Genomic DNA, 12,747 nt, shown 5'->3' with positions numbered 1-12,747 from the left:
TCACTTGAATGCCATGGGAACATGTTAAACCACTGCCTGCATTGAGTGAATGGACCCCTTAATGTCACTGTCTGGAGGACTGCATTTAGATGGTGTTTGCTTGACAACACGACCTACTGTTTCAGAGTAACTTCTGTTTTACATCCTTGCTGTTCCCAGAGGTGGTTTAGATTAGGCTGTCAGTTTGCTCCACAAAATCACCACATTTTGATATTTAACAAACAGGCAAACTGTGTGCATGTTAACTTTACTAGAGTATGAAAGTAATCTATATAGTTTGCAATGCACCTTTGCCTGGTCACAGAGCATCTCTTTCAGAATCTTGTTTAAAACTACATTTTAATGATTTAGAACAAATCTAATATTTTCAGAATGCTGTACGTTTTAAAAGTTTAAACTTAATCTGTAGTTTCTCTATTCCACAACTGCACCATTGACATTCTCCAGTAATTTAGTCAAGTTTTAAATGGATACAAACTATGCTCTAAATGTGCGTAGTGCAGAACACAAATATTGTACATGTATGCATTCTCTCTAGTCCAGGGGATGGACAATCTAACTTATGAGGAGAGGCTAGCTAAATTAAATTTATTTACATTAGAAAAAAGGTGTCTAAGAGGGGATATGATAACTATATATAAATATATTCAAGGACAATACAAGGAGCTTTCAAAAGAACTATTCATCCCACGGGCAGTACTAAGGACTCGGGGCCATCCCTTAAGGTTGGAGGAAAGGAAATTTCACCAGCAACAAAGGAAAGGGTTCTTTACAGTAAGGGCAGTTAAAATGTGGAATTCATTACCCATGGAGACTGTGATAGCAGATACAATAGATTTGTTCAAAAAAAGGTTGGACATCTTTTTAGATGGGAAAGGTATACAGGGATATACCAAATAAGTATACATGGGAAGGATGTTGATCCAGGGATTAATCCGATTGCCAATTCTTGGAGTCAGGAAGGAATTAATTTTTCCCCTTAATGAGGTTTTTTGTTTGCCTTCCTCTGGATCAATAAGTATAGATATAGGATAAAGTATCTGTTGTCTAAAATTAGCATAGGTTGAACTTGATGGACCTATGTCTTTTTTTTCAACCTCCTCTACTATGTAACTATGTAACTATGTAACCTTACAGCTTCAGCACACTTGCTTGGTATCTTATACTTGTATACATGTGGTTACGTTCCCTGATCAGTGCTGTTCTGCCAGGGTATTTTATTGAACACCTCCAAAAACCCCACTGACATTGCAAATGCATTCAATGATTACTTTGTGGGGTGTGCCACTAACTTATTAGCGAAACGCAGCACAAACCCCAAACCTGAATCTCATCCTGGGAGTACCCCTATAGTCCCACCCCCTCCCAACACTGCCCACAATTTTCAATTTAGCCCAGTATCTGAAGAGGAGATTACACAAGCGCTCCTCAAACTAAAACTAAGCAGCCAATGTGGACCCGACTTACTACAATCTAGGTTCCTACGACTTGGTGCCCCAGCCATTGCCAAACCAATTGCGTCCATAGTCAACTCTATCCTGTCTGCAGGCCATATCCCTAAGACCTGGAAAACTGCCAGAGTTGTCCCAATCTTCAAAAGTGGGGACAAAAACACTGTCTCAAACTACAGGCCAATCTCACTTCTCCCAATTCTATCCAAAGTTATGGAAAAATGTGTCCACTCCCAATTAAGCGAGTTCTACACCAAGACAAATTTCCCTAGCCAATTCCAGTCTGGGTTTCGTCCCAAACACTCCACCGTAACTACCCTGCTAAAAGTTTGCAATGAAATCCAGTGTGGAATGGAACGGGGACAACTCACTGGTGCAGTATTCCTAGATTTTGCAAAGGCTTTTGACACAGTTGATCATGCTATCCTGCTTAACAAACTCCAGAGCTCTGGAATAGGGAAACATGCTTTAAACTGGTTTCAGTCCTACCTATCAGGAAGATCCCAACATGTGTCCATCTCAGGCTCTAACTCCAACCCCCTGGATATCACCTGTGGTGTCCCGCAAGGCTCTGTTCTGGGGCCCCTACTCTTCTCAGTGTTCATTAATGATCTTCCCACAGCTTGTAAGGAAGCCTCAATACACATGTATGCAGATGACACAATCCTGTATGCACACAGCCATAGCCTCTCTGACCTTCAACACATACTTCAGTCTGACTTTTTGAGACTCGAAAACTGGATTTCCCAAAACAAACTGTTTTTAAACACTGACAAGACGGTAACAATGGTACTTGGGACCAAGACTAAATTTGTAAAGCTTCCAGTGACTGAGCTCCTGATTAGAACCAACGCTAAAACCACCCTAACACCTGTCACTAGTTTTAAATACCTGGGCTTATGGTTTGACTCCCACTTAACATTCGGGATGCACATTGATACCCTGACAACCAAGACCTATGCCAAACTAGGGGTACTTTACAGGAACAAATCCTCCCTAAGTCTCCTGGTCAGAAAGCGTATTGCACAGCAGATGCTAATGCCAATTATTGACTATGGAGACATAGTATATGGCTCGGCTCCTCAAACCCACCTTAGCAAACTTGACACCCTCTACAATTCAATTTGTCGTTTTGTTCTCCAATGCAACTACAACACACATCACTGCGAAATGCTCAAAGAACTAGATTGGTCATCACTAGAGTCTAGGCGCAAAGTTCACCTTTCCTGTCTCACCCTCAAATACTTTCTGGGCAAGCTACCCAGCTACCTGAACAAGCTCCTCACCCCTACCACATGCAGTACCTATCACCTGAGATCAGACTCCAAAAGACTATTCATGGTCCCAAGACTCAACAAAGTATCCGGACGTTCCTCCTTCTCCTTCCGTGCACCCCAAAACTGGAACAACCTACCAGAGACTCTCATATCCACCACCAGCTTAAGTTCTTTCAAATCTAAGGCTGTCTCACACTTTAATCTGGTCTGTAACTGTTTCATACGCTCATAATATATATTTTCTTTAACTGTGCATGCAATGTCTTGTATATAAATGTATACCTTGTTCATTTATGTAACTGTATTTGTAACCATGTATTATTTGTTTTACTCTGTGCCCAGGACATACTTGAAAACGAGAGGTAACTCTCAATGTATTACTTCCTGGTAAAATATTTTATAAATAAATAAATAAATAAGTATTGCAAAGGGAAAAAGATAACCGCAGCTGTAACTGAAACAATACCTCGGAAGGATTTCTTTATTGCTCAGAGGAGCACCAGAAACCTAGTGAACACAGTTTCGTCAGGTCTTTTTCCTCAAACCTCCATCCTCCCCCCTCTCCCCCCAGCCCCCTCACGAAATGTGTTCACTGCGTCTGTCTTCTCTTGAAATCTGTACACTGCATATTTTAGTGTTTCACAGTTCTGATGAGACCACGAGCTTGCTTAAATTTGAGGATGCAGGTTATCCTAATTTTAAAATTGATGTTTAAAAAAAAAAAAAAAAAAATTTTTTTTACTGATATTAAGATGTGTAACTATTTTCTGAAAGGATTTTATGGTTTCTGTGATATACCTTGCTATATATAGGAACATTTGTGCTTTTTTGCAAGCATAGCTCATCGGTTTTTTGTTTTTCTTTGCGAATGTTGACGGCTTAAATGGCTTGTCCCTTCCAGGACCAACGTTTACTAATGGCATGACATGTTAAAGGAATTACATCTGGGTGATTTTTTTTATTTTTAAAATAAGGGTTTGCACAGGTGAAACACCCACACATTTATTGGCTCTGGGCTTTGAAGGAGGGAGTGGGTTGTTGATCGTGGGCTTTCCTTACCCCTGTCCCGCCATGTCATTTTCAAAGAAAATTAGTTTATTCTTTATTCAAAAGTCAAATACTTGCTTCACAAGAAGTTACATTTGCTTAATTGCTAAATTATTTACAAAATGTTGATTTGACCTTTTAAAAAGACAAAAGCTTTGGTACAGTTCCTTTTTCTTTTTTTTTTTTGCCACAATCTTTACTTTTTTAGTTTCAGTCATACATGGTGCTATAAAAAAATCCTTTGGGTTAGATGGGTATCAGAAAGAACACTCTGTGGTTCTCATTGAAAAACACATAGGCAAATATATCTGAAATCAGCTTAAAACTTTCAAAGTCCTCAGATGGCATACCCCTCCGGTATCATGGTATACAACCCAATAATAGGCATAACAGTTCCACAAGTAATCGAATATAGCTGGATGAAATCCCACTAGGCACTGCAGTAAAGAATCATCACAGTGTCCAGACAAATGTACATCGAAGTGGAGTAATACCTTGAGTGATGTATTGGGCAAAAACTCAGGACTCACTTGAAGTGCAGCATCTGGGTATGGCAGCCCCCTGGACCTGGGTATAGCTGTGCATCCATCTTCACAGCATACACTAAGAGAAACACAGAAAACCGATCACTACTTCCATGCAGGTAAGAAATAGATCAAGCAGAGAGCGTTCCCATAATGAAAAAAACTAATCTAATTTATTGGATCATAAAGACATACATAGGCAAAGCCCACACCTATGCATTTCAAGCATAAGCTCTTTATCAAGGTGAAGAAACAAGTACTTATCGCAGTGTGTATATATACAGACTGAGCGCTATAGCGCGATCGTTCCCCCATCTTCCTGAAACATCAGAATCGGACGGGAACTGTGACTTCAGCGCATCAGTCGTAAGTTTGAGTAGAACTTTATTAACAAACTGAAAACAATACATACACTTCTGTAAAATGCTTTAAATATTAAAAACATATCTAAACAACCGAGTAAATAAAATCAATATAGGGATAAAAAAATTTTTTATAAACATTCAAAACGGACTCCCCCCATTAACTCTTTTTTTTTTTTTTTTTTTTTTTCTCTAAGAACTTCGTTTTTGATCTTTTGGTCACATGTTTATCATTATTCAGTATTTACAAATTCATAAACGCTGGATGTTGGCTTATATATCCTTTTCCTATTATCTTCGAACATTATAATTTATTTGTAGAAATGCTATGTTAATGGGTTACCATTATGGTTCATATTCACAATTCTGTTAATACTTATGGGATTAATTTATATGGCTCTTATGACTAATTGCTTCAGTAATACTATCTATTTAACCTCTTATTTTTATTTATTAACAATTTCAAAATGTATACCTATATAAATTTATTGGGGTTGTTTCTCCATTCTAACTTCTGTATTAATAGACTTGCATATACCTGCATCTGTTCTTCCCCTCATTTGATCGATCTGTGTTTCTCATTATGAGGACATTTCGATCAAGTAGGGGGAGTCTGTTTTGAATGTTTATAAAAAAAAATGTTTTATTCTTTATCCTTATACTAGCTTTTGTGCTCGGCTTCATCCGGGCAATGTAATATTGAATACATGTCCTCCCCCCCCCCCCCCCCCCTGCTGCTGGATGTAGTGCGGGGTGAGATTTGTGTGTGTGTGTGTCTCTCTCCCCCCGCTGCCTGAATGTCGCAGGCCCCCCTCACCTCACACCCCCCCCTTCCTGCTGACGGCACATCTCCTCGCACTGCTTTGGCATGTCCCCTCGCTGCTGGCACTTCTCCCCGCTCTCCTCCCCCCACCCCCCCCCGGTGGTACATCTCCCCTCGCTGGCGGCACATGTCCCCGTTCCCTACCCCCGGCCTGCTGGTACATCGCCCCTCGCTAGCTGGCACTTCGCCATGCTGGTACATCTTTCCCGCACATCTCACATCACGCACACACAGAGACAAACACACAGCCCAGCAAGGACACGCCCCCTGCCTTAGTAGCCCCGCCCCCGCTCCTGCTCTAACAGATTTGCTGGACAACCGAGGGAAACTTAGAATGTCCATAATTTAAGAGGTGAGTCACATTGGAAGCTCACAATAGTTGCGTTGACCTACAAATCCGCAGCAGAATGTCCAGTGAAAGTTTCGTTGTGCTATGTGGTGCCGTTTCTGAGATTTCCATGCTTCGGACATACAAAGAAATAAACGGAACAAATAAACGGAATCCAACTTAGAATTATACTATAGATTGATATTATTTACTCAGTTATTTGATTGTTTATATCTTTTTTTAACATTTAAAGCGTTTTACCGGAGTGTCTGAATTGTTTTGTTTTTGTTAAAGTTGCTCTATTCAAAGTTACGACTGACACGCTGACGTCATAGTTCCCGTCTAATTCTGAAGTTTAAGGAAGAGGGGGGATTGGAGGCGATGATGCCCAGTCTATGTATTAAATACTTGTTTCTTCACCTTGATAAAGAGCTTATGCTTGAAACGCGTATGTGTGGGCTTTTTTGCCTATGTATGTCTTTTTTTTTTTTTTTTTTTTATGATCCAATAAATTAGATTCGTTTTTTATGGGGGCGCGCTCTGATCTATTTCTTACCTGCATGGAAGTAGTGCTCGGTTTTCTGTTTCACTTCGGGTTAGATCTGTAGTTGTGAATTATGTGACTCACTTTATGGTTAAATGGAGTCGTAAACTGTTCAAGCAAGTCTTGAGTCATGGTAACTTGTTGTTTAGAAGGTACCCATCTAAAAGTTCACTTTCTTATCCTACATCTGTTGGTAAAGAGAGGGAATATATAGAGCACATACGTTCATTCTGTTGTCTGCATCCTGGAAGATACCCTAGAGATGACCAAAGTCAGTCTTACTAAATACTTGAACTGCAACAGGATCTCACTGACAATTGATAGGCAGACTATCTTATTTTGCTGTAAACAGGGTTGTGTTAAATCCTAATCTGAGTGTTTAGTAAAGACCATTTAAATTGCTAAATTGCTTAAGAAAATGGCACTGCTGGTTAAATAGCCAGCAATCTATTCCCATTACTTCAACCCAATATATTCCTGAAGAAAAAAAGCCGCTAATGATTTAGTGGTACTGTATGGCAATAAATACAATGTAGAGATCTCAGAAAGGCTGTCAAGACAAATGTTCGATTGCACCTTTGCACCACACTGCACTGCAGCATCCTCTGGCAATGAAGGGAGTTGGTCTAACATGGCCTCCAGCACTGAGAAGTTAATGGTATGCATTAGAATTAGTCATTGAAAGTCACAGCAGTGTCAGGTTTGTGTTTTGCTGTTTCTTGAAGGCTTCAGTCTGACTTCCATCTCATTCCAGGTGCCAATAATTAAGCTCACGGACCTGGAGACAGAGGTCAAAGTGGACATTAGTTTTAATGTCGAAACTGGTGTGAAGGCAGCTCAGTTCATAAAAGATTACATGAAGGTAAGGGGATTTATGCAGTCTCTATTTTAACTGGTCTCATCAGAGATACTTTGGCAGCTCTTTGCACACACACTATTACTATGGTGTCAAGCTTTTGTGGTTTGAACAAAAACTGTATTTTAATAGTTTTGTCGAAATAAAAATAATGCAACGGTCTGCATGACTGCAGTTCCTAGCAAATTAAACGGAAAGACAGGTGGCAAGGGTGCTGCATTGCATTTAAAAATAGAACAGCTATAAAGAACTTGCGTATGTCTTTGGTTGCGCTTATAGTGCCATCGATGCGATGTCGCTCAAACAAATGCATTGTCGCCGTCGCCAGCGCTTATAGTAAGTCGGTCAAATTTGATTTTTCAAGGGCTGTTGCCACGTGACCGCCTCTGAACCAATCAAAGACCTGGTCGCCGGAAAGCGAATTACAACTTTCGCTGACAGCGACTGGTGACGTTGCCGTCGCCGGCACTATAAGCTCGGCCTTAAACAGTCAAATTCTTCGGCGAATGTTTTTCATTTGAATTTAAAGTCAAAATATGTATGTTTATATAGCTCCCACAATATACTCTGGACAAAAGACTGTATAGTACAGCAGATTATAATACAAATGGAACAAACAGTCAGACAACAGGAAAGGAAATCCCTCCCCAGAGTTTACAATCTAAGGCTGCGTCCATAGTCTGCGTGGCAATTTTTGTTGTTGTGCGGCAGCAGTGTCATGTGCGGTGCTTCAGCCAATGAGGGCAAACTGCTCGCGTGACGTCAAGGGCACGCCTCCCTGTCGCGTCTCCTCCACATCACACAGGCCTCGGATCGCCCCTACAGCAGGCGTGCGTGACAACATGCGATATGTGCAGTGTAACTTATATAATCTGCTGCAAAGATGCAATACCCATGAATGTTTGCCTGTCATCCCCCTCCCCAACCCCCCCTCCCCCACAACCCCAGCTTAACTCACCCCATTGTGAAATCATGTAGTGGTTAAGATGCAAACATGGACTCTGGGTAGTAACATAGCTATGAGCACCCAGAGGGCTTGTCCATTTTTGCTCCCTATAAATTATTAGCTTTTCCTCTCGCGTATTAAACCGCTTTTACTGTTGGGTCAGGGGTAATACAGGCATACCCCGCTTTAAGTACACTCACTTTAAGTACACTCGCGAGTAAGTACATATCGCCCAATAGGCAAACGGCAGCTCACGCATGCGCCTGTCATCACGTCCTGAACAGCATTACCGGCTCCCTACCTGTACCAAAGCTGTGCGCAAGCCCGGAGACTAGAGCCTGTTACAAATGCGTTATTTACATCAGTTATGCACGTATATAACGATTGCCGTACTGTACATGTATCGATAAGTGGAAAAAGGGAGTGCTTCACTTTAAGTACATTTTCACTTTACATACATGCTCCGGTCCCATTGCATATGTTAATGCGGGGTATGCCTGTACTGCATCATTGTACACACTCAGTGGCTTCATCTTTTTGGATTTATCCATTTGAGCTTCGTCCCTGATTCTGCATTTTGAAGCTGTACAATCTGGTTTTGGTGGTTAAAAATTGAGTGAGTGATGGAGCTACGGTCTATCAAATGACTGCGTGTTCAGACCTATTTTGCAACCTCCTACCACTGTTTAAATGTTCACTCAATTTTCAAAATGCATTTCTCTGCCATTGAACCCATTTTTGTATTCATGCAATTGTCACCAATGCAATGGAAATATTCCACCTTACTTATTGCCTAATCTTTTTGTTTGTTTTTTTGTTTGTTTTTAGGAATACTCTCTACTGCCTTACTTGATTTTAGTGTTAAAACAGTTTCTCCTTCAGAGGGATCTGAATGAAGTTTTTACTGGTGGAATTAGCTCTTATAGCCTTATTTTAATGGCCATTAGTTTCCTACAGGTAAGACTTGTGAATATTTCTGTTTTCTGAAAGCTTTCTTCGACTCAGGAATTTGGGTGTCATAAAATTGAGACTAAAATTGCATATAACCTGCAGATGTTTGTAACCATGATTCTGTAGTCTAAGGATATGACTTATTTGCATGTACGTGATCTTTGCAGGGTGACTACCCTAAGTAACAATGTGGATGTTATTGGTCCTTGCCAAATATATTGGCTGCACATCCACTGTTGGATTTAAAGCAAGAGGGGAGAATGCCTGTCAATTGTCATTGTCTTTTCACCCCTCACTCCCCATGTTGGTTTACTTTGTCATCACATTTGTCTTATTGCAATTTCAAAGAAAGTCACTTGGTTAACTCCCATAAAATTATTTACTTCTACTATTACTGAAGGAATTGGGTTGGAAGCACTATGAATATTGCTTAACTTTCTCCTATTTGTTAAATATCTGATCAGGTTACTCTTGTGGTTGATGCCCACAAAAAAACATACTTGAAATAAGCATAATGTCTGTTTTGTTGGGAACTGTATATGAATTGTATAAATTGTGTTCTCTACATTATTTTCCTTGTGTTCAATTTCTACCATTTAGCATTTAAAATGTATTTAAAAAATAATGTAATCTGGTACAATAGTACTGTAGTGTGAACTTGCCCTCTAATGTTGAGTATCGCAACTTCTCACATGCAAGTGTCATTCTTATACTCCTGTTTTCCCTCCCTGACCTAGTTACATCCTAGAATTGATGCTAGAAGAGCCGAGAATCTTGGTATGCTTCTGGTGGAGTTCTTTGAACTGTACGGGAGAAATTTTAATTACTTGAAAACTGGTATTAGGATACGAAATGGAGGCGCCTATATTGCTAAAGATGAAATCATGAAGGCCATGGCAAATGGGTATAGGCCATCCATGCTGTGCATTGAGGATCCTTTAATACCCGGTAGGTACCTGAAGGTAGTACAGCAGCCCAATATTTGTCAATTGCACAGAAATTTGATGTAAATTTGTCCTTCATTAAAGGGCAATCCAAACGAAAACATTGTATTGATGATGATTGAAATGTTTAATGGAGCAGGTTTTTCTAGGATGAATATAAACTAAGGACAATTACACTTTTTTTCCCCTCATTGTTCTTTTTATTGATTTTCTAACATTGCTGGTTAACATGACAGATTTCAACACATCTTTACAATTTTCCATGTTTAAATTATACGTAAAAGAAAAAATATATAAGTAAAAAGGATAACTCAGATGCTCAAACGTAACTCAAATACACAATTCTTTAAATAACTCAGAGAATGTACAAAACATAACTTTAGGCAGACACATATTACAGACGTTGGGTTCAGATATACTGTTCTGTCTTGATACCTGTTTAACCTGGTTATTTTCTCACTCTGTTTACCTCATCTATGACCTTGTGCAATTTGCCACAAGAGACTCCAAGATGTGTGTGTGAAAGCCTGGTATATTTGGTCTTTTTCACTCTGTGGTATGGAGTCAATATAGGGTTCCCATTTTGTAAAGAAATGATCAGTTTTTTGTTCCGTGTTATTCTACGTTTCCATTTTATCTAAGGTCATTAGCTGAGTGAGATGTTTTAACCGTTTCCAAATTTGGAGAGTCATACATCACCCATTGCCCCATTATAGACTTTATAGCTGCCAGGAGTATAATTTCAGCAATCCTTGGAATTCCTGAGTTCCCATTAACTTCTTTCGATCCATCGATGTTCCCAAATAAAACCGATAAAGGTTCCCTCACAGTTACCACTTTTGTCATGTCATATATTTATTTATTTATTAGAACCTGGTCCCAAAAATCAGTTATACATGGGCATTCTCATAGGCAGTGTTTTAGATCCGCTTTAATAAGCAGACATTTCGGGTATTTATTTTGATCCTTTTCTATCTGTTTATATTGGATGTCAAACGCATAATATATTGGATATCAAAAGCATAATATATTGGATATCAAATGCATAATATGCTCTATGTAGTAATTTAAATTTTAATTCCCTCAATGTCTCCGCTATTATTATTTTCCATGTTCTACCCAATCCTACCAGCAAAGAGTCAATCTCAGTTATTTCTAGGAAGTCCTTGTTCTACTTGGCTGCCACTTTTTGCAATTGCTTGCCATGGTGTTTATCTCGGATCCAATCATATAATTGAGAGATCTCATATGTAATATTTTCAGTCCTAAAGTAGCCATCAAAAATTTTGTTTTCTAATATCTTTCTTATAGTTTTCTAAGCTCTTACAGTAATGTATGATCTGCATGTAGGGGAAGTAGTGAGATTGTGGGAATTCCTTAACTCTGAGCTCTTCAAATGACATGAAGCGTTCCCTTTCTGTATCTACCAGCTGCCCTATATTTTTTATTCCCTTGGTTTCCCACGTCTTAAACATATTTTGAGATTGATACAACAAAAGACAGGGGTGCCCAATGCTACATCCAATTGACAAAACACATAAAGTAATAAGTGTAAAGTTTAAATACTTTAATAATTACTTGGTTATTTAGTTAAACCCTTTGGCCAAAGCGTCATATGCCTGCATACCACGTCAATGTATAACCAAAATTAATGCAGGTTCTACAATACACTGAACCCTTCCCTTTACTTCTGTGACGGGAAAGAACCATAGTAGATACTGTTCTTTGCAGCAAAGTGAAAAGACCTCCCAAGTTACAAAGGTGAGTAGTGAGCTCTGGGGGGTGGTGCCACCTTCCTCCATTACAACTGTTACCAGACAGAAATTGATTAACACACACATTACCAGCTAGCTCAAACTCCCACACCCACCACATCATGAATATATATTTGTCAAAAAGAGTGCTACTGGGTGTGGGTATAACCAAAATTAATGCAGGTCCTACACTGTGAACCAGTGTATAATTTTGGTTATACCTTGACGTGGTATGCAGGCTTGACTCTTTGGCCAAAGAGTTTAACTAAATAACCAAGTAAATATTATTATTATTGAAGTATTTAAACTTTATACTTATTACTTTATGTTTTGTCTATTGGATGTAGCATTGGGCACCCCTATCTTTTGTTGTATACATTTCCAACGCCCAGTAGCACTCTTCGACATAAATATATATTCATGGTGGGTGTGGGAGTTTGAGCCAGCTGGGAATGTGTGTTAATCATATTTTGAGATCGACCTGGTTCAAATTTCATGTTACCTTGTATAGGCATGTGATCCAGGGCACAGCAGATTTCAGCAAAAAAGAAATTATTGTGTCAGTGTTATGACAAGATAAATGTATTTTTTGCTGAAATCTGCTGTGCCCTGGATCACCTTTTTACCTCAATATACAGGACTGCTTCAGATAGGCTATCCCTGTACCAGGTGCACCGGTGTTAAAATGCAAGTATCATATATTTGCTATATTATGGCATTGTATAGGTGTGCAGTACTATCTCTGTTATATGCACCTTGTATAGGCAGATATTTGGATATTTTGTAGGACACCCCACACTTATTTTTTTTTTCCTCAGTGTCTTCCACATGACCCATGTATCTTTTATCAGTGGATTCCCTCTAGTTACTAAAGGTATATTTCCCCAAGTTGTGTGTTGGATCTCTTTTAGCGTCATTGGGAGAACCATTTGCTCCTAAA

General features: G+C 39.4%; 1 protein-coding gene across 13 annotated transcripts in view; it reads left to right on the top strand.

The window, feature by feature from the left end:
* The window catches only part of TENT4A (terminal nucleotidyltransferase 4A), a 67,766-nt gene that overhangs the window by 34,249 nt on the left and 20,770 nt on the right, over positions 1-12,747 (top strand). For all 13 annotated transcript variants that reach the window (XM_075586159.1, XM_075586161.1, XM_075586158.1 and 10 more), the window contains 3 exons: positions 7,111-7,218; positions 8,987-9,115; positions 9,847-10,057. In XM_075586159.1, the coding sequence (XP_075442274.1) occupies positions 7,111-7,218; positions 8,987-9,115; positions 9,847-10,057 (448 nt within the window). The remainder of the gene's footprint in view (positions 1-7,110; positions 7,219-8,986; positions 9,116-9,846; positions 10,058-12,747) is intronic.

This window comes from Ascaphus truei, chromosome 2 (assembly GCF_040206685.1).
Source record: "Ascaphus truei isolate aAscTru1 chromosome 2, aAscTru1.hap1, whole genome shotgun sequence".
NCBI classification, from domain to species: domain Eukaryota; kingdom Metazoa; phylum Chordata; class Amphibia; order Anura; family Ascaphidae; genus Ascaphus; species Ascaphus truei.
This window is presented reverse-complemented; position numbering and strand designations above follow the sequence as displayed.